Raw genomic sequence first — 23,651 nt, 5'->3', positions numbered from 1 at the left:
AAACAGCTGCTAAAACCACTAGCTAAAAGGCTACTGGGGAACCTTATATTGGCTCTATCAACACCTAAGCCCACTGATCAATCTTAGCATTACAAAAAGAGAGAGAACCAGACATTTTTGTGCCTCGTCATGTGATGCAATTGGAAGTTCACATACACAGTAAATGTGAAGTACGGCTGTTACCGCCTACAAAAATTTAAACCTGAATTTGCTTAGGCCTCAAGAGCTAGTTAACAACTAAAAAAATTTATGAGTTAAAGAAACATGTTAAACAACAACAGTGAGGGTGCAATCAGCAAAATCCAGAATTTGGGAAATTCCATGAACTAATGACCTACATCTTCAACAAATAAATGTCAAGGAAGGAGGAGGAGGAGGAGAAGGGAGAGGAGGAGGAGGAGGAGGAAGAAAAGCAGTAACAGCAGTAGTAGAGGGGTAACTATTATAAACTAAAAGAAACTGTTTGGAACTTGATTAAAATAAAATAATTGCAAAAAGATATTTATAAGATAATCAGTGAAGACATAAACTCTAATTGGATATATTACCATGGAATTACTGGGAGGGTTTTAATGTATGATAATGATACTGTGGTATTGTTGATTTGTTTGTTTTGAAAAAGCCTTTAGCCTTTATTCTCTAAGGAGTCTTTATGCTGAAATTTTTTTAAGGATGAAATTATATAACGCCTGGGATTTGATTTAAAATAACTTGGTACCTGTGGGGTTGAGGAGTATAGATGAAAGAAGACTGGCAAAATACTGATAACTGTTGAAGCTGCATGATGGGTGCATGAGGGTTAATTACACTACTCTTTCTATACTTAATGTATATTTGAAAATAACACACACACAAAGAAAAACACACGGGAATCAACTTTGCAAATACTTTTAGAGGATTAAAATTTATGTTTGCTATTGGGATATATATTTGCTGCTAAAACAGTCAGCAGCTAAAAAGCTTTATATTCTTTGGAACTGTTCATGCATAAAAATTTCGCTTACCTCTACCAATTTGGATGCTAAATACATGGAAATTGTTGTGCTTTTATAAAACATCATTGATATACCTGCCAAAAATCCTGAAACAAGAAATAAGAAATAACTGATAAGATCGCAAAGTATTTATTTGCTATTATGTCATCAGAAATGTTAATTCACTTATATAAAATCAGCACTACCTCTTGTTACAACACAATCAAGAACAGCAATACACCAGATGACATTAAAATGGGGTGAGATATTATTGCATATTTTTAAATTTAAAAAATTGATATTCAGAGTTAGAAATAAACAGTTCTGATTTATATAACAAGAAGCTTTACATTTCTATTTTAACTTTAAAGAGGAGTGGTCTTGCCAAATACAATTTTAAAAAAATAATTTTTCAAAGCCTCTTGGTTCCTTTTAGATTTTAAGTGGAAATATTTATTCATATATTCTCCTAATATTAAATAGTTCAAATGATTGTTAGTGCTATCATAATACTTCTCTCCATAGCACTGCTTTCATTATATAAATGGAAAACCAAGGCCAGGGGAAGAGGGGAGGTGTCGAATACTAATAACTAAGGTTATTCCTAATAAATACCTGATAAATTATCTATTTAATTTAATACATATATTGCACTTATAGAATATAATATTTAGATTTTTTAATAAAATGATTAAGTTCCTTTAAAAAGTTATTATGAAAATATATGTCATTTTCCAGTGGTAAAAATAGAATTTTCAATGAAATCTACTTGAACTTCCATTAATCACTTATATGGTAATTATAAGGCTTTATGTTCTTTTGTGACACATTCGCTAGGATTTATGGCCTATAGGAGGACAGATACCCAAGCCATTATATTGCCAACTCAAAACATCAGATGGCAACAGTGCCTTGATATGTTAAACATCACAAAGTATTTGGACAAGTGCCTCAACTGGAATTCTATTACAATAGAGAAAGAAAGATTCACAGAAATTGGACGAATTGGATGGTATTTCCAATTCATTCCTACCACTGATTAATACAATAATAACCATTCATTTTTTTATTATTGCTTTACCAGCTATAATAGCATGTAGTTCATCATCTAAGTTTCTGATCCAGCGCAGGAAGCAACTAGTACCCTAGTTAAGGAGAAAATATACAATGACTTCAGTTATTTTATTTCTAGAAATAAAAGCATAAAACAAAAACAACTATAATGAATAAATTCATCAGATTACCTTGCAGGCCAATTAGTGATCTTATCTAAATCAAACTGAATACATGATTGGAAAAATTATGAACAATAGTATTTTATAAAGTTATTACTCTGGATAGACTCTATTAAGAAATTACACATAATATTTTTTATTGCACTGATTTTGCAAAATAAATCCATAAATTCCACTTTTGCCTAGCTATCGAATGCTGGGAAAAGCATCACTCCCATTTTAACAAGAACAAAAAGCTGGCTAAACTACAAGTCTGTCAGGCCACAATTCTATACCCAGAGAAAATATTTCTCAAAACTGAAGGTGAAACAAAGATTTTTTCCAGACAGATAAAAGCTGAGAAAATCCACCACCAGTAGATCTGAGCTCACAGAGATGTTAAAGGTAGAAGAAATATGACACCAGACAAAAATTTAGAACTATGAAAAGAAATGCAGAGTTCTGGAAATAGAAAAGTGAAGGTAAACTTAGAAGACATATTTTTCTTATCTTTACTTGCACTAAAAGTGAATTAACTATCTAAAACAGGGGTCAGCAAACTATGGCTCACTAGCCAAATCTGGCCTGCTACTTGTTGTTATATGGCTCAGGAGCTAATAATCATTTTTACAGTCCTAAAAAATGAAAAATAAATCAAAAGAATGACAACATCTTATGATGTGAAAATTACATAAAGTTCTAATTATAGTGTGATAAACTTTTATTGAAACGCAGCCATACTCGTTCATTTATATATTGTCTATAGCTGCATTCACACTGTAACAGCAGAGCTGGGTAGTTATGACAGAGACCATATGGTCACAAAGCCTAATAGTCATGATCTGGCTCTTCACAGAAAAAGTGTGTTGACCCCTGATCTAAAACAAAGATAGTAACAACATATTGTGGAGTGTATAACATATATAAAGATAAACGATAAATGTTAAATCCTATAACAAAGGATGGGAAGGAGAAATTCAAAGTACAGTGTTGTAAGGTCTGACACTGTATGTGAAGTAGTATAACATTACTTGAAGATTGGCTGATACATTAAAAATGTATATTATAAAATGTTAAGGCAGCCACTAAATTAAAGCAAGTACAAATAATAAGGCAATAGTGAAGACAGAATGGAGCCATAGTAAAATACACAATCAATCCAGAAGGCTGAAAAAGAAAAAAAAGGAACAAATACAAAACAACTAACATGAAAGTAGGTTTAAACTCAATCACATCATAAACTATATATGTTTACATATAATACATTATATGTAAACAGTATAAACATGCCAATTAGAAGACAGAGATGATCAGATTCTATAAGAAAGAAAGGGCCAACTCTCTGCAGCCTAAAAGAAACCAGTTTTTCAAACAAAGACAGAAAAAGTGAAAGAATGGAAACATTATAACATCAAATGATAATTTTAAACAGTTGAAGTAGCTATATTAATATTAAACATAGACTATAAAACAATGAATATTACCAGAGATAAAGAGGAATCTTACCAAATTTTTAAAAAAGGGTCAGTTAACCAAGAAACAGAAAAAACAAGGTTTATTTGCCTGCCCTTCTCTCAAGATTCTTACAAAGATACTATAGCACGGGCAATTTGTTTTTGAAAAATCACATACAGTTTTTGAACACACCACATGAATATTTCCTGAAATTTTCTGACCCAGTTGTATTTTTGTTACTTTAATACCATTTGTTTGTATTACCTAAGTAAATAAATAGTAACAGAAATGAAAAATAAAAAAGCCAAACAAAACACACTCTGAGATATGCTAGATGGTAGAGAATAACCAACCTGGGGCTAAAAATGTTGGTGATAATCCACATGTAAACAGTTAAAAGTTTACATTAAGAATAAATACAAATGCTATAACGTGAGAAATTTTTTTAAATGTGAATATAAACATGCAATTACCAATAATCTGTCCTTAATTCTTGTATATTCAAATACATTAGTAATGCTTCTTAGTCAAACCATACTGAAAATGTTTTTAATATTAGTAATATTTCATAACAAGTGATTCATTATCTTTAGTTTATTATTCCTCCTTTCCATTTCAAAATATTTTATCCATACCTACCTCTTATGAGTAAATTTTTACAGAAAACAACACTGTCCATGTTACCCTAAATAACTCCAGAATTGAGTTTTCCCATCAATTTTCTTTGCGTTTAACAACAAAAAGTGTGTATATGTCTATGTATATATAGATACACATATATATACCCACAGAATATATATTCTTCTTTCAATATATTTATTAAAATATACATTAAAACTTAGTCAAAGAAATAAAGTATGAATAAAATATATATTTATAATTTTTTTGTAGACAGAGGGAAGGTAGACAAATCTCATCTACAAAAATGCACACTCCTTTAATGTCCTTAATTCATTAGTCAGACATATTGGAATGCCTGCTGTATGTTCCTGCAAAATAAGACATAATCCCTGTGCTCAAAACACATATCTTTTATAGAGTAAAATTAAGGCAAAAGTGAGCAATTTGTGATTGTAGATTAAAAAAAAAATCTATTTTTTTCACAGTCATAGAGGCTGGGAGTTCAAAGATCAAGGTATGCTCAAGGTTTGCTCCTTCTGAGGCCTCTCTTCATGGTTAGCAGATGGCCACCTTCTCCCTGTGTCCTCACATGGTCATTCCTCTGTGTGTGTGTGTATGTTCTAATCTCCTTTTTTTTTTTTAAATTGCAACTTTTTTTTTTAGATTCGGGGGATACATATGCAGGTTTGTTACAGGGGTATATTGTGTGGTGCTGAGGTTTGGGGTATGATTGATCCCGATACCCAGGCACTAGTTTTTCAACCCTTGCCCTGCTCCCTCCCTCCCTCCCTCCTCTAGAAGCCCCCAGTGACTTCTGTTGTCATCTTTATGTCCATGTGTTAGATCAACATTAATTAACATACTTCACCATTTAGAGATTATATGCAGATTTAGAATCTTTTAAGTGTTTAATAAAATATGATTTACATATTAGTGATTCCATTATGCAAAACGCCATCACTTAAAGTTGCAGAGTACTAGGTTAAGAATGATCTCTACATATATGTTTAGGCGTGGGCTTATATATGTATGGGCACTTTTATAGGAACATACAGAATGGGGTGGAAGACTGTGAACTCTGGTTATTTGAGACAGTGTAGTAGGAACTATGAGTGGGTGGAAGAAGGAACATAAGTCATTGCTTATATAAGTTACAACAGAAAATCCTCAGCGATTCTATCAAGTGTTTATTTCAGCTAGAAAGATCTGAAATACATTTAAATTAATAACCAGGCAGTAAATATGATTAAAAAAACAAATAAACCAGGCATATTAATATCATTTTTGATGTTGGAAATATCCAAAAAATTCATATTTTCTGAGTGTCTATATATTGAAAAAGAAAATGAGTCTGACAATGTGTAATACCATATGTAAATGCAAACATGTCTACACATTCAAGTATATTAAATAATATTTTAAAAGAAGAAATTTCTGCACCCTCCCTTCCCAATACATTGTATAGATTTGGTTATATCAAGATATGTATGAATATTCCAGAAAGAAGCATTAAAAAATAAGTGAACTAAGGCCATCTCTCATTCTAACAATAGCAATGTTATTTATTTCCCATTTTTCTTTCCTCTTCTAAAAGCCTTACCTTGTATATACTAACAAAAGAGCCAAGAAAAGCTCCAAGCTGGAAGTTTTCTTTATTGTAGAAGAGAGAAAGTAGCCGAGATGGCTGTGTAAACAGATGCCTAAATGCAGAGGGGATTCGGAGGCAGCACTGGATCAAGTACCCCACGCTAAACATTCTGATGAACCCCTAGAGGAAACGTGGAGAAAAAACCTGATTTACAAACAAATTTTGAAGTTTTTGATAGAATATGAATTTTACCATCTCGAAATAGAAAAAAGACAAAACAAATTTAATCTAAGTTTATAGCACAGCAAAATAAAGCCTTAAAACCTCAAACAATAATTTTAAAACAATTACCTTAAAAATAAGAGTGAAATCTTGGAATGAGTTTACTTTCCTTGATTTACAAAGACTTAAAAAGTCTCACAAGCACTGGCCAAGCTTGCCTATGCACCAGAATTCCATTTCTTGACATTTTGTTGACAATAATCATGATTTTAAATTCCTAAACCACAAATGAGTTTTACATACAAAAGCACTAAAATTCCAAAAACTACTTAATAAAACCACATACTCTTGAAAATGTTAACAGAAAACTGCTCTTAATCATTAGCATGAGTAGGGATTATTTTCAGAGAAAAATATTTTCATTATTTCTTCAGACCTTTGGTGCTAACTTTTACAATGGTCAGGTAAGAAGAACTTCCAGGGGGCAGGTTGTGCAGAATTATATCTTAGGTTTTCATTCCTGTGCTCCACTATGTCGGGCTAAAACATCTCTAGGGAGGAGTAGCTTTAAAGTATATTAAACTAAACTTGAAAAAGCAAACCCACTACAAATCTATATTTGCTGTCAACATTTCTCTATATTTCCTTCAACTGTCCATAGTGCAAAAGAGATCTGGAGACAATGACTATTACTGGTCAATTTCATTTCTGTATTTAGGAAGATGAATTTTAGATGTCTGAGAGACTGTAAGTAATTAATACTGAATATGAAAATTTTCAATTAGCACAAAACATTAACAAAAAGAATAGTACTTTCTGTACAGTTAAACCAATACATTGTTAAAACCGGTGTCCCATCCTCCTCCTCTCTAACTCTGACTGGAATGGGAAAATATCTACACTCATAGCAGTGTATGCCCAAGAGTTAGGTTTGTATTTTCTGGACTGCAACTTTCTTTTCTAGAAAAAAAATTAATTACTATGAGGAAACACTGGTTAATTTACCTGAAACTACCTAATACCTTATTGAATCATAAAATCAAATTGTCCAATCAATTACTGTGAATTCTCAAGCATTTGCTTAACTGAAATTGCCTAGTATTTAAATGAATGAAATGGTCACACTTTCATCTTGCCATTGATAACCTTATAATGATAATCTAAGGATTTAGGGATTATAATTACATTACAATCTGTTTCATGCTATTTTCAAGAGAACTATCCATCCACCCATTAATGTACTTAGAAAATATTTGCTGAATGCCTGTTATCTGCCAAACATTACACTAGATGCTGGGGATAACAGTGATGAGGAGGACACAGAGTTCTTGCCTCGTGGAGCTTTCATGCTCATTAGTGGAAAAGAATAACTAAGTAAACAAATACAAAAGATTATAATAAATGTTATGAAGGAAGTAATCAAGACACTAGGATAGACATTAACAGGGCAATCTATATTAGATTAAATGTTAAGGGCAGACATGTAAATGATATGACATTTAAATAGACCCAAAAGAGAAGAAGCTAGCATGAGAAAAACATTTCAGACAGCTCAGACAGAAAACATAAAGCCAATTAAGAGGTTGGCAGGTATAAGGAACCAAGAAAAAGTTAGTGTGAATAGAGTACAGAATGTTGAGGACAATGTAATTAATACGAGTATTTATTCAGGGATATGGTTTAACATATGGTGTAATTAAGTTTGTGAAATAATGAGGTCCATTGTCAAAAAATTTCACTACCATGTTTATGGTTTAAATTCCTCACCCACAGGTCTCCAAATAGTTTTACATTCACAGATATAATACAGTATTCCAATTTATACATAAATTGCCAAGTTTACAGTACTGGTACACATTTGAAAGAATCACTAGTTTTTTTATTGCTTGGAAATTCTCACTTTCTCATACAATTTTTTTTATATCACCGCCCCCACTCCAAATTTCTCAAATACCTCTGATTTAATCCAAATACTTCTCTTAGTTCCCCATCTAAAGTTTTCCTTTGAACTGCAATCATGTTCGGTTGGAAGGAATAATAAATCCAGGTACCAGGTGACTTGGATTGCCAGCAATGTTACCTTTTTTTTTTTTTTTTTTTTGGCCACTTTAAACTGAGGCAGGAAATCAAATTTGGAAAGAGTGTCAGAAAGTATTGCACAACTGAGGAACAAAACAAAACAAAACCCTACTGTTTTATCCTTGGTCATTTTGGGGAATTGTGAAGCTAAGTGTGGGCTGGGCTAATGGCACTGTCAACACTGGGCCATAGATGTTTACCTTCATGAGCACTAATGTGTGACAGTTCCTCCTTTCTAGGGTAACCATAAAGGGGCTGTCTTTTGGGGTGCTGCACAACTCTGCTCTTCCCATCATCAACTGAGTAGAGACTAGAACTGCAAGAAGAACATAAACTTTCTACAGCATTGGAACTGTTAGAGCACCATTCAAAACTAAGGAACTTGGCTGGGTGTGGTGGTTCACACCTGTAATCCTAGTGTTGGGAGGTCAAGGCAGGCAGATCACCTAAGGTCAAGAGTTCAAGACCAGCCTGGCCAACATGGTGAAACCCTGCCTCTACTAAAACACAAAAATTAGCCAGGCATGATGATGGGTGCCTGCAATCATCCCACCTACTCGGGAGGCTGAGATAGGAGAAGTGCTTGAACCCAGGAGATGGTGGTTGCAGTGAGCTGAGATCATGCCACTGCACTCCAGCCTGGGTGGCTGAGCGAGACTCTTGTCTTTAAAAAACAAAGAAAAAAACACTAAAGAACTTGCAGCAGGTGGTGCCACCTGTGCCATGCTGACTGCAAAGAAAATAACTTTCTTCTCAGAAGTGGTGGTGATGGGGGAAGGGAGGAGGGACAGCACAACGGCAGGAGAAGAGGGAGAGACACACTAGTACACAAGTCCACTAGGGAGTCAAGAATTTATTGGCATAGTTAGCCCTCTTAATGTAAAGCAACTGTGGACATGCTCCAGTTATCTCAATGGCTTAAAAAAAAAAGTAATAGTTTTACAAGTCCAAAATTAAATGCCATTGTACCAGACTTGGCACAGTGCATACAGTGTACGTGTGTGAGTGCTAATCCAGCTAGCACACAGCACAGTTTGGGAGTCGGAGTCTTGTTCTAGGATGTAGTTCTAATGAGGATACATTACAAAGTACAAATTTTAATGACTTTATGTTTCCTTGTTGTTATCCCATCTTACCTTCTATATCATAAGTTTTAAATAAGCCAATCTTTAAACAAGCTAATTTTTAAATTATTTAAGGATCTGGTAAGTGAATATTGAAAGCTAAATCATCACCTATTGTCATAAATTTCTCACTCTTGAAGTCAAATTCAAAGAATGATAGCATTTATTAATGTCAACTTTTCCATTTATTTTTAAATTATTTCTAAATAAATAATTTCTATACCCATTCTCTACTGTTAATAAAGTACATACTTTCACATACTTACTTTAATGCAATAAGAGATGCAATTATCTTCATAATGTTTGCAACATCTATGCCTTGGTCCATGTTTGCATCTGAAATTGAACCCAAAAAAATTAAACTAATTATAATTAAAGTGTGTATATCCATGTGTTTGTACATGTTTGTGGATCTGTTTAAAGCTTTCCAAAAAAAAAAAAAAAAAAAAAGAAAAAGAAAAAGAAAAAGAGAAGAAAACATCACTTTTTTTTTTTTTTTTTTTTTTTTTTAAGACAAAGTCTCGTTCTTGTTCCCCAGGCTGGAGTACAATGGCGCGATCTCGGCTCACTGCAACCTCTGCCTCCCGGGTTCAAGCAATTCTCCTGCCTTAGCCTCCCGAGTAGCTGGGATTACAGGCGCCTGCCACCACGCCTGGCTAATTTTTGTATTTTTAGTAGAGATGGGGTTTCACCATGTTGGCCAGGCTGGTCTCGAGCTCCTGACCTCAGGTGATCCGCCCGCCTCGGCCTCCGAAAGTGCTGGGATTACAGGTGTGAGCCACCGTGCCTGGCCCACTCACTACTTCTACATGTGTGTCACTTTTGGTGCTTTAGGACATACAGAAGCAAGAACAACAGATATTTTTGCTTTTTCTATTTGCTGCTTACCATTTGACACATTGTATAAACTATGTGACTGCAGTCAAAATACTTGAATACGGACTAGAGAAACCACACTGTTATTTGTGGTTAAATATGAAAAAATATGTATATATTATATATATACTCTGCCAAGTCTTTTGGAAACTTTAAATTGCTTATTGTAGAGTATAATGGTAATAAATCATCCATGAAGTCAGTACTTGAGCAAAAGTCATAATGAGAACGTGCTCAGGTTACAGGAATTTATACTTAATTAGATTTGAGAGAAAACATCTGGAAAAGAAACATGATATAGTATTAGAATTCAAAATTCAGTTGAAATAAATATAGAAATAGAGATCATGTGGTAATTCAAAAGTAGCTAATTTGTGATTTAATTGTAAACCACTTAACCCTCCGGTGTTTAATAAATATTTCTGCTGGGAGGACTACTGTTCAGGATGCACTCATTTTAGTGGTTTAGCATGTTGAATCCAAGACTATTTATTCACCCTAGGCATAAAAAAGTAAGTAGAATATCTAACATGAGTCTCGCTCTCCCTCTCTTTGAGGGTTCATGTTCCAAAATAAGTGGTCTTTATAACTTCTTTCAGATTGTAGCTAATTAATTATTTTCATGGTTGAACCACATGAATGTTTTCCTGTTTATAACAATAACTTGTAGAGCAACGTTCTGGCTCTGCACCTCTCCAATCTCATTCGCAAATTGATTAGCAAGACCTTTACAGAAATCCAATTCTGCACTACAGCTGGAGCATACAGCCTTTCCTAGTCAAGGGTGACAGCAACAGTTCAGTTCACACTGGCCGTAGCCCTTATATCTTCAGAATGCTAAGGCATATCTGGCCATGTGAAGCTGTTGAGTGATTAAAGCTGGAGACCTGAAAAGCAGTAAATAAGAGAAAGGCTGCCTCATGCAAGCCATCACTCTTCACACTTCTAAGTGTCCCCTTCAAAGACATTTCTCAACCATTGCTACCAGAACTACACTGAAATTGTTAAGTTTCCTTTTTTTTTTTTTAAGAGATGGGGGTGTCACTCTGTCACCCAAGCTGGAGTGCAATGGCATGATCATAATGATCATAGATCACTGCAGCCTTGAACTCCTAGACTCAAGCAATCCTCTCACCTCAGCCTCCTGAGTAGCTAGGACTACAGGCACATGCCACCAATCCTAGCTAATTTTTAAATTTTTTTTAGAGACAGGGTCTTGCTATGTTGCCTAGGCTGGTCTCAAACTCCTGGCCTCAAGTGATTCTCCTACCTCAGTCTCCCAAAGTGTTAGTTTTACAGGTGTGAGCCACCATGCCTGGCCTAAATTTTCTTTGCTAGTGAAGTTAAATCCTGATATCAAATGTACTGTCAATTAGTCTTTCTTAGTCACTCATAAATGGCTTCCCAGGAGCTGGACTGCCTGTCTCCTGTATTATTTGCTTTGCTTCTGTAGTATTCTGCATCCACTTTCATACCAGTAGACCCACTGAGGCTACTCTGATACGTTCTGTCATGACCTGATCAGTTCTGACGCCCAAGGCATCATTCACCCATATAATTCATTCTCTGCATTCCCCTCTGATTCCTGTTGAAATTATTTCCATTAATAGGATCCTTTCTCCCTTTTCTCCACTGAGGTAATCCATAACTATTTTTGAACTTGTTTAATAAATTCAACTACCATAATTATTCCTGTTATCTTCTAGATGTATTATTTGTTAAGATGAAGACAAAATCTTTAAATTCAATAAAAATTTGAGTGCGCTCCCTGTGCTCATATTTTATGTCAGGCAAGTTCATAAATGTCATCTCATTTAATGCTCACAGCAATTCTTAATAGAGATTATTAACCCCAGTTAACAGATAAGAACTTGGAAATGCACAATGGTTAAATCTCTCGTCCAAAGTTACAATGCTGGCAGAGGGAAAATAAGAGTGAAACTTAGGTTTTCTAATTTATTAAAGGACCTCAGCTTCCTATAATTCAATGGTCCCCAACCTTTTTGGCACCAGGGACCGGTTTCATGGAAGACAATTTTTCCACTGACTGGGTGGCGGGAGAGGGGGGTGGTTTAGAATGAAACTGTTCCACCCCACATCATCAGGCATTAGATGCTCATAAGAAGCATGCAGCTTAGATCCCTTGTACACGCAGTTCACAATGGGGTTTGTGCTCCTATGAGAATCTAATGCCACTGCTGATGTGACAGTAGGCAGAGTTCAAACGGTAATGCTCTCTGGCCTGCTGCTCACCTCCTGCTGTGTGCCCAGGTTCCTAATAGGCCTCAGACCAGTACTGGTCCATGGCCCAGGAGTTCAGGACCCTTGCTATAATTGATCCCCTAACTTTCTTTATTGCCTACTCATTCCACCCTCTCTAAAATATCACTACCAAGACTTTATTTATTGGTTGATAGTCTAATTTCAAACTATTAAATTTATTTTCTTAAATATCTATACTAGAAATATAAATGAAAATTTGTATGAAACATGAAAGCTTCTTTTTATAATATACAAATAAAAACATTTCAGTTTGAGAACCCCCAAAATTTTCACTCTTACAAAATATCCTTTACTTAAGGGTTGTGCCTTATTATTACTTAATCTTCTTGAATCTCTCTCAGGAATTTTGCTCCCTTCTTTCCATACTTGGCAGATTAAATCAACACATATTAATCAGTTTCCTGAAGTTCTCCATCATAGCCTCCTGTAATTCTGCCTGGTTTGAAATACAAAAGTATTCCAATTTTATGCAAACCTCTTTTAAAGGCATATGCTGGTCTACGGTCCTGCCAGAAATAATAAATAATATTCACTTGCCATTGTGTGCCTTTTATAAAATTCTATGCACAATTTCTGGTGAAAAATGATCATCATTACCTGAATAGAAAACAAAAATACCTTGGCATGGTACAAATATCATATGAAACAGTGACAAAGCAGGTTAAAATATCAAGATAAAGAGCTCACATTGAATCCACAAATTTCCTGACTAGACCAATCATATTCACTCTTCTGGGTTTTTCCTCGTGTTGCTCTCTCTTTTGTTCCACTTTTGCATATGCTGCCTCTGGTGAAAAAGAATGTGTGGGAATTTCTTCCTTCCCTACAATGAACCTAAAGAAAAGAGCACAATGTGAGGCATTTTTCACTTAAAAAAAATCAATGAGGAAAAAAAAAAAGACTTTGTTTACAAACAAATATGCTTTGGCAAGTATTTTATCATTTGAGATAGTATTTTCACAATTTACATAAAATCGAATCATCCTATGAAGAAAAATAGACTTTCAAAATCTGAATACTCAAAAAAAATTAATAGTCATTTCTTTGATAATGCAGGTATTTAAAAATCAAACTGACCAAGTAAAATACAGCACAACACTTAATGAAGCACCCTTTAACTTGGGACACTGCTTTTTAAATATATGCCTTAGAGTTTTTCAAAAGAAACAGGTATACTTGGGTATACTAGTAAATCACAATACTAATAAATCACAAAAACTATGTATTTTTTTCTTAAATCTGGCTAATAGTTACAATTGAATGAGATTCTCATTTACAGTAAAACTCGACATTTATCTATCATTTTGAGTCATAAACAGCTGCAGCACACTAGGTCATCTGTATTCACACAGGGAAACAGAGGACAGTACGGAACAGGAATCAGAAAACAGTCAGGATTCCCCAAGTCCTCATATTATTTCATTAGAAAATCTGAAAGCTGATGTTATTCTAATCTACTTATTTTTCTTTGGAAAAATAAAATATCTAGAAAATAATATTCCTATTTCATCAAAACTAGACTATATTTTTCCAAAGACAATTAATGGAAAATATTATCACAATTAGATATCCCTCAAGAAGTATCCTTTCTCAGAGTTTGCAGTATCACTGTTTACACCTAACCTGTAAGAGTCATTGCTCTTATAAAGAATAACTAAGATTTCCCAAGACAATACTACCTTCCAAGCTTTCAGAAAATACAGTAAAATACAGATAGAACGGGATCAATAACAATACACTAAAATTCTGGAACTTGAGCCAGGCATAGTGGCTCCTGCTGTAACCCTGGCACTATGAGAGTCGAGGCAGGACAATCACTTGTGGCCAGGAGTTCAAGAACAGCCTGGTCACCAGAGTGAGACCCCACCTTAACAAAAAAATTAAAAATCAGCTGGGCATGGCGGTGTATGCCTGTAGTCCCAGCTACTTGGGAGGCTGACGTGGGAGGATTGCTTGAGCTCAGGAATTAAAGGCTGCAATGGGCTATGATCATGCCACTGCACTTCAGCCTAGGCAATACAGTATGACCTTGTCTCTTTAAAAAAAAAAATGTAACTTGAGACCTGTGACAAACAGAATATGAAAGTGTAAATACTTAGAAAGAAAGAAAAAGCTGTTACTACCAACAACTGCAACCCATCCTGTTCAGACAACCTTGGTAAAACATCTAGCTTATCAAATCATAAGGGGTGTGCAAGGGGTTGGTTTGTCACCAGATGGCAGCTGTGCATCTTTGGTAGCTGTCAGTTCAAACAAATTTGTTTCTTACTTATGGGTGTACATAGAGAGTTTAAGATCTGTACTGCTGTTCTTTATCAGCAACAAGGGTAAAACTATGCCAGAACAGATAGAACAGTTTCTCTTACACCTTTCATAATATTGTTGCTATTTTGGCCAGGATTGACTATTTCAGATTAGAGGTCACTTCCTTGGAGAAGCTGACCCTGTCCCAGGCCAGAATAAGGGAATGATCTTTCTTCTGTGCTAGGAGAGCCCAGTGAACTCCAGTACAGTAATGTATGTGCCATTTTGGTAGTCTACATCCCCTACTCAACTGTGAGGCCTGTGAGACCATGTATATCTTCTTTGCTGTTATATCCCAGCATCTAGCATAGTGTCTGGCACATGGTAAATATTTAATACATATTGAATGAATGAATATAGTAAAAGCTAGAATTTTCTGAGCATATCTTATACGACAGGCACAGTGCTAACTGAGCCTTTTACAAATATTAATTAATTCATGTAATCCTCACAACAATACTATAGGTGTCACAATTCCCATGAGAGTTGGCATGGTTAAGTATCTTGTCCACAACCAATGAATTATCAGTAATTATTTGAACCCAGAATTGTCTGGCCTAAAGTCTGGCTTCTTAAACACTAAGCTACATATATTTCTAACTATGTTTTAAACTATGATGATAAGGCTAGCGCACCTTCAGTGTCTCACACTGGCTTTTCTCCCGTGGTTGTGTCCTTTACACTATTCTTTTGACTTCTACTGTTATCTATATACACAGATAATTTTCAAATCATCCTACATACAATTTCCAGAGGAAGCTTCCCAAAGTGCATATCTGAACTGACTACACATATCCTCAAAGAACTTCATGGGCTTATGGCCTACTGAATTAAATACAAACTCCAAGCTTAAATCAGTACCTGGTGCATAGTGAGTGCTCACTATAGAAGCTATTATTATATTACAATTAAATGAATTACTTGACATTCTCCAAATAAACCATGTGTCTGTATTGCTCTTCTTATCTGGATCATTCTTCCCTACATCTTTACTAAATTCTTATTTGTCTTTTAAAATCCATCTTAAATGCACCTTCCACTCTCTCATTCCCACCCACCCCCACAGGAAAATAAAAGTATTAATAATTTGTGAATTATAGAACACTTAACTTCTATTATTACATTTGGGTTTTTCTAGTCTGTAAGTAATTTTGTGCAAATTTCCTGCTTTCTTCTCTTCATTTACTCCTATCCACAGCTTGGGGAAAGATGCTAGGTTAGGTTTGCCTAAAATATATTCCTGAGATAACCTACACTTCTCTTTTGCAACATTTCAGCATAGTTAAAATTAATGCTATCTTCCCCACTAGACCATAAGCTCTCGAGAACAGAGACTGTATCTGGCTCATTCCCGAGTGTATTCTCAATACTTAGTACAAGACCTGGGGCAGAATAAATGTATACTAAGTATATCTATCAGTGAATGTTAGCTTTGTACCTCCTGTATTATCTCACACTTGTTGAGGAGTGCTGATATGGTTTGACTCTCTGTTCCCACCCAAATCTCATCTCAAGTTGTAATCCTCACATGTTGAGGGAGGGACCTGGTGGGGATGATTGGATCATGGGGGCAGTTTCCCCCATGCTGTTCTTGATAGTGAATTAGTTCTCAGGAGAGCTAATAGTTTCAAAGTGTGGCACTGCCTCACTCTAGCTCTCTCCCTCTCCTGCCGCCTTGTGAAGAAGAAGCCTGCTTCCTCTTGGCCTTTTGCCATGATTGTAAGTTTCCTGAGGCCTCCCTAGCCATAAGGAACTGTGAGTCAGTTAAACCTCTTTTGTTTATACACTAACCAGTCTTGAGTAGTATCTTTATAGCAGTGTGAGAACAGACTAATACAAGTGATTTTTAAAAAGGTGCTAAACTGAAGTAAAGTTTTGTGGTTTTTTGGTTTCGTTTTTGTTTTTTTTGAGACGGAGTTTGTGCTCTTATTGCCCAGGCTAGAGTGCAGTGGCGCGATCTCGGCTCACTGCAACCTCTGCCTTCCAGTTTCAAGCGATTCTCCTGCCTCAGCCTCTCAAGTCACTGGGATTACAGGCACCTGTCACCACACCCAGCTAATTTTTTTGTATTTTTAGTAGAGACGGGGTTTCACCATGTTGGTCAGTCTGGTCTCAATCTGCTGACATTGTGATCTACCTGCCTCAGCCTCCCAAAGTGCTGGGATTACAGGCGTGAGCCACTGTGCCCGGCTGTTTTTTGTTTTGTTTTTTCTGAGACAGAGTCTCACTCTGTCACCCAGGTTGGAGTGCAGTGGCATGATCAAAGCTCATTGCAACCTCTGCCTCCCAAGTTCAAGCAATTCTCCTGCCTCAGCCTCCCAAGCATCTGGAATTACAGGTGCCCACCACCATGCCTAGCTAATTTTTGTATTTTTAATAGAGACGGGTTTCACCATGTTGGCCAGGCTGGTCTCTAACTCCTGACCTTAAGTGATTGCCCGCCTTGGCCTCCCAAAGTGCTGGGATTACAGGCGTTAGCCACCATGCCCAGCCTGAAGTAAAGTTTAATATTTTAAAGCTTTTTAGCTTTTGTCTAATTAGGACACATTAAACTGGAGTACTTTGTAAATATTTGTCCTTCATGGATAAAGGACAGTTTTCCTCTGAGAGAACAATGTATGTTTTCATGATACAGCAATTATGATCTGTATGAGATAAGCACTTCCTTAAGCCATTTTATGATTGTGTTCCTTTCAATCTCACCATTCTCAAATGTATCAAGCTCTGAGTATCTTTTCCTCACCAAAGTTTAATATTGTCAGGAAGTCATATTAAATTGTGCTACAAAAAGCATTTTCCTTTCCCCTTCCCTTTGTAATTAACATTAAATTTTGCACTTTTGACTTGCTACAAATTTACAGCATACGTCTACAATAAAAATCACGACCACCAGGACTGCAAAGAGGTAGCAGGAAAGACATGTCAGATAATGCTTTTTGAAAGCCTACAAGAAGCACACACATTAACTCACATTATTTTTTTACAATGAAACTTGACAATAAAAAATATATTTGGCTTGTAGTAACATTCTTCTGAGAATCAACTTTATAAGTCTGAGATTAATTCATCCGCAATGTGGTGAGTCCATATTCACCATATAAATGTAAGAAATAGCCACATTTCTTGAATCCAAATTCACCACACTGCCGATTGATTATGAAACAGAATGAAAATGAAACAGAATTTGCTTAGTGGAAGGAGATGCACAAATAAACATATGACCATTCACAATATTTAACAATTTTCTTGCTTTAGCAACAAGAATATTTTTTTTTTTTCTTTTTTTTTTTATTATTATTATTATTATTATACTTTAGGTTTTATGGTACATGTGCGCAATGTAGCAACAAGAATATTAGCAAGAATTAACAAACATTTTTTCTGGAATATTTTTCTATAATACAGAGAAAATTTAAGTGCAAATAGTCCAAACTAGCCCTCTGTTAAAAGTGGATTTGAAGAAAAGACACAAAACCATCTGACACATTTTAAGTTTTTGCAAGAATTCTGGGAGTGTAAGGAGATGTAGGAAAATAAGACTAAGTTTTTCCTTCTCCTTTGAAAACCTAACTTTTGTTTTTGTTATCAGCTTTAAACTTAATACCAAATACTTTCTAGCCAATGCAACAACAATAACAAAAACTTTATTTTCTAATAAATTTCATGATCTTTACTGAAAAATAACAGTAATTAGTGTTGTGTATTATGACTTAGAAAGTTATTGTTCCCACAGAGTTCTCACAACCAAAGACATTCTTAATTATACAGTAGACTCCATTTGCTCCCTCCCAAACCAGTTTCCTTGCAGGCCATGTGATTTTCTGTTAATAGCACCTTCTTTCAGGCACTTTGGTTTTCAGTGCATGGCTGGGATTGCAGGGTGGAGGGGAAGAGAAAGAAGGAAAATATCAGTCTTCATTTTCATTCATTGCAAGTCTTAACTTTTTCTCCTTCTCTTTAATCCTCCCACTATCACCCAAATTCTAGTCTTTATTGTCTTTCCACCTTCTGGTTCTCTCTTTTTCAATGTCTCAAATACTGCGGCCAGACCAATCTTTCTGAAACACTGTCAACCACCCTGCTCAAAAAGCGTCAGTAGCTCCCTACTGCTGACCTTATCAAATCCAAGTTTGTCTTTTTTCTCCCCTAGGTCTTCCATAATCTGGCCCTACTCTACATATCAAAAAATATTTTATATTCCCTAATATAAACTTTTCATACCATTTTATCATTGTTACCTCACACTTCATTTTACAATTTTCACTCTCTTGCTACTATTATTCACTTCCACCCAGAGTGCACTTCCTCTTCCCTGTAGTTATCGAAAGCTATCCTTAAAGTACAGTTTAAGGCACATCGTCTATAAGAATATAACAAAAATAATAGCCAACATTTCTTGAGTATTTACTCCATGCCAGCCACTGTTTGAAATATTTTTCACATATTAACTCATTTGATCCTCAAAATAACCTTGAGACAATTAGGTAAAAACTTTTGCTAGTACTGAAGCTTTCCCTAATTTTTCCCTCCAATATTTGCAGTAAAAACCATACTACTGATCTTCACCAGGCATCTACTATATGTCCTTTGGATTACAAAACAGGCAACATTTACGATATAAACTAGACAAACACTGGGTATGGAGTCAGTATATATAGTTAACTTATGTGATGTTAAATTAGTCAAATATTCTAAGCCTCAGTTTTCTCATCATGTTACATCTCACAGAACTGTTGCAAAAATTTAATTTTCTAATCTATGAGAAAATTCTTGGTGAACTATAAAATATAATGCTAATGCTAACCAACATTTCTACAGTATATACTATGTGCCAATTGCTATGCTAAAAGATGGGCTATGAGGTGAAAAGACTCTAGTGATACTTAAAATCGAAACTGTTTGACAGTACATGAGTCCTGCCCTAAAGCAAACCCATAATCTAGTACCACACAATTAAATACTTAACTTTTCAGTAATTGTTCATGAGCAGCTCTGTCTTTCCAAGCTCCCTGAAGTGAGTTCTTGTATTTCTTTTCAAACACCCCACAGTAGAAAGCACACAATAGGTCCAAACAAAGTAGTTGATTAATTTTTAGAGGGAAAAATCTGACAAATTACTCTTTCAATGAGCTATTTATCCACAAGCTTGGAAGTACTTTTGTGAATTCTAAAATTATTTTCAGTTTAAATGTTTAGTCAATACATATTTATTGTAATTATGTTTAATTTTTTAAGTTAACTTGTAAATTCTCTCTCAACATAAAAATAAATGTTACTTACCTAAGTGCAGAAAATGTAAATCCTTTCAAGCCATCCTTGCACCTAAAACAATAAGAATTTACAATCATAGAATAACATATTTTGAGATATAAGTAGTATATTACATAGCTATTCAATTTTTTTCTGAAAATAATGTTTTAAAAGATGAAACTCTTAAGGCAAAAATCTGAACATTATGAATGGCCAAAAGAGCAACAAGCAATGAAGTAAGTCACCTTACACAAAATGATTAACATGATAATGCCTTCCTATGTCACATTAACATTACTTAGAGCTCGGCTCTCAAATAGGCAGGTTGAAGAGAGACAAGTAAATCTAAGGGCTCCATCTGGACTTAAAATGAGGGCTGGGAGTAAAGCAGTCTCTACAAATCCCTGGGGGACCAATTTGCTGAGAAGAAAAAGACCACATACACCTGGTGGGTGTTATATATAGATCAATTCAAGGTCCTGACTTCGTCCTACCTATTAAATCAGTGAATGCACAGTATTCATAATATAGAGTTGGCAGGCACAGAAAGGTTTCAAGTTTAGTTCAACAGTTTTAATTTCTGATTAAGCCCAATTAGAACAGATCACAGAGCATGAAGAACAGAGTTGGGGTGAGGGGAGAGCAGAAAGACAGGACTCCAAATGGTATTTATTGAGTGCTTACTATAGTTGGGCCCTGTTTTCAGCTCTTTATATGTGTTGTCTCATTTAATCACATCACTAAACTGTATCAATAGAGATTTTTCTCTATTGCATTGCTACACGGAGGCTCAAAAAATGCAGTAACCTAGGTCACAAAAGTAATAGCAGTCAGAATTCCAGAATTTGGGGGCTGGAGGGGATTGTCTGACTTTAAAAGTTACGTGTTTTTCTTATACATCCTCCTGAAACAGTCTACTCTCTTCAGCTGGGGAAGATTCAAATTACATGGTAGTTAAGAAAAAAAGATTCTCAGATTTGCAAAAAAATATTTAAACAAGATCTTAAAATGGGGACATTACTATGCTGGCTTTACAACATCCTGCTGCTGTTATTCAATGTCTTTGTTCTTTATAGCTATGATCACCTTAAACAAAGGGATTTTGAGTATTTATTATCAAAATACCTTGAATAAATCTATAAAGACACTGGATATTCTTAGATAAAGGGTAAGGACTAGGCCGGGTGCAGTGGCTCACACCTGTAATCTCAGCACTTTGGGAGGCCGAGGCCAGCAGATCACCTGAGATTAGGAGTTCAAGACCAGCCTGACCAACATGGAGAAACCCTGTCTCCACTAAAAATACAAAATTAGCCGGGCGTGGTGGCACATTCCTGTAATCCCAGCTACTCGGGAGGCTGAGGCTGAAGAATGGCTTGAACCCGGGAGGTGGAGGTTGCAATGAGCCAAGATTGCGCCATTGCTCTCCAGCCTGGGCAACAAGAGCGAAACTCCGTCTCAAAAAACAAAGAGTAAGGCCTCAAATATAACAGGGCAATTATTCCTCTATGTCTTCTGTATGAAAGGCCACAAAGGAAATGCATAAAAATTTAAGAAATCTATTTTAATCAATCATATACATTTTTATTAGATGCAGTATAGAATCTGAGAAAATAAGTTAATCCACATGCACAGAGATGTTTTAAAACAACCCCATCAAAAAGTGGGCAAAGGATATGAACAGACACTTCTCAAAAGAAGACATTTATGCAGCCAACAAACATGAAAAAAGCTCAACATCAATGATTATCAGATAAATGCAAATCAAAACCACAATGAGATACCATCTCATGCCAGTAAGAATGGTGATTATTAAAAAGTCAGGGAACAATAGATGCTGGTGAGGCTGTGGAGAAGTAGGAACACTTTTACACTGTTGGTGGGAATGTAAATTAGTTCAACCATGGTGGAAGACAGTATACTGATTCCTCAAGGATCTGGAACCAGAAATACCATTTGACCCAGCAATCCCATTACTGGGTATATACCCAAAGGAATACAAATCATTCTACTATAAAGATACATGCACACATATGTTTATTGCAGCACTATTTACAACAGCAAAGACATAGAACCAACCCAAATGCCCATCAATGATCAAATGGATAAAGAAAATGTGGTCCATATACACCATGGAATACTCTGCAGCCATAAAAAGGAATGAGATCATGTCCTTTGCAGGGACATGGGTGAAGCTGGAAGCCATCATCCTCAGCAAACTAACACAGGAACAAAAAACCAAATACTACATGTTGTCACTCATAAGTAGGAGTTGAACATTGAGAACACATAGACACAGAGAGGGGAACAACACACACCAGGGCCTGCTGGGGTGTGGGGAGTGAGGGGAGGGAAGTTGGAGGACTGGTCAATAGGTGCAGCAAACCACCATGGCACACGTATACATATGTAACAAACCTGCATGTTCTGCACATGTATCACACTTAAAAACTCAATTTCAATTAAGCAACATGATCTACTTCCTAGTCATGTTAACAGTGAGAAATGTAACCACAGAATTTAGCTAACATAGTACATAATTGTCTACCTTACACAGAATAGGGGTAAAGGCAAAAGAATTCAGATGGAAGGATAAAATGTGCATGGGAAAATTATAGCATTAAAATGTTTAAACTTATCTTTTTCCATCTGATGAAAGTGTTTTGCAGTAATTTAAAAACCCATAATCTAGATAGGTAAGATGGTGAGGAAGCAGGTTAAGGGGTCTATTGACTGCAAAACAGAAAGCAGTAGACTGACTAAAAGATTATGTATATCTGGGAACAAATTTTGGCTTTCACATGTTATTGTTAAAAGACAGCCATTTATCTTTGTGCTATGCTGAGTAAAGAATTCTGACAACTTGTTCTAGTCAGAATTGCATATTTGTGACCTTAAACAATAAATTTAATTGCTGATCAAAACATCAAAAAGTAGCTTTCAAATATAAGAGGGGCATATACAAATGAATTTGCAATTTCATTATGATGGAAGTTCAGTTCTTTCAGCAGAACTCTGTGGGAAGCACTTAATATTGATAAAGTCTTAGCATGGATTCAAAAGGGGCTATTCTTCTTTCCATTCATGTGTATAAGGTTTGTTAATGTAATTGAGGGTCAGATGTCTATGTCCAAAGAACAAAAAAGTAATTATTCCCATAAAAAGCGTCTTTAAAATAGTAATATGACCCCACATTTTGACACTAAGTATTGTATGAGCATTAACCTACCTAACTATGAAACACAATTGTAATCCGTGTTCAATGTTGAAAATACAATATAAAGATTTAAACAAAGCAGACTCCATTTGAAGGTTCCTCATTATTCTATGGATTTGATTATTATAATGTAAATCAAATCACATTTTCCATTTAAGTATTAAGGCTCACCAACTTATTCGATAAATATTAACTAAATGGCCACTATGTATAAGCACTGCCTTAGGTTCTAAGGACATAACTGTGAACAATAAAGAATCCCTGGTTTCATAGAGCTGGCATTCTAGTTGGGAAAGAGATACATAAAAAAGTAAGTATGTCATATAGTGATAATAGGTATGGTAAAAAAACAAAATAAAACAAAACAAAAAACAAACCTGCAAGATAACGGGAGAAACAGTGATGTAGTCAGGCTTCACTACTTTACACAGTATGGTCAAGAAG

The 23,651-nt window shown here is 35.3% G+C and overlaps 1 protein-coding gene across 7 annotated transcripts in view; it reads right to left on the bottom strand.

Moving 5' to 3' along the window:
* Window positions 1-23,651, bottom strand: part of TMEM135 (transmembrane protein 135) — a 354,887-nt gene that overhangs the window by 7,903 nt on the left and 323,333 nt on the right. For all 7 annotated transcript variants that reach the window (XM_063671308.1, XM_054438028.2, XM_054438029.2 and 4 more), the window contains 6 exons: window positions 20,021-20,062; window positions 13,124-13,270; window positions 9,544-9,613; window positions 5,865-6,032; window positions 2,056-2,119; window positions 1,005-1,081 (listed from right to left, as the gene is read on the bottom strand). In XM_063671308.1, coding sequence (XP_063527378.1) covers window positions 1,005-1,081; window positions 2,056-2,119; window positions 5,865-6,032; window positions 9,544-9,613; window positions 13,124-13,270; window positions 20,021-20,062 — 568 coding nt within the window. The remainder of the gene's footprint in view (window positions 1-1,004; window positions 1,082-2,055; window positions 2,120-5,864; window positions 6,033-9,543; window positions 9,614-13,123; window positions 13,271-20,020; window positions 20,063-23,651) is intronic.

This window comes from Pongo pygmaeus, chromosome 9, assembly GCF_028885625.2.
Source record: "Pongo pygmaeus isolate AG05252 chromosome 9, NHGRI_mPonPyg2-v2.0_pri, whole genome shotgun sequence".
Taxonomy (NCBI): Eukaryota; Metazoa; Chordata; class Mammalia; order Primates; family Hominidae; genus Pongo; species Pongo pygmaeus.
This window is presented reverse-complemented; position numbering and strand designations above follow the sequence as displayed.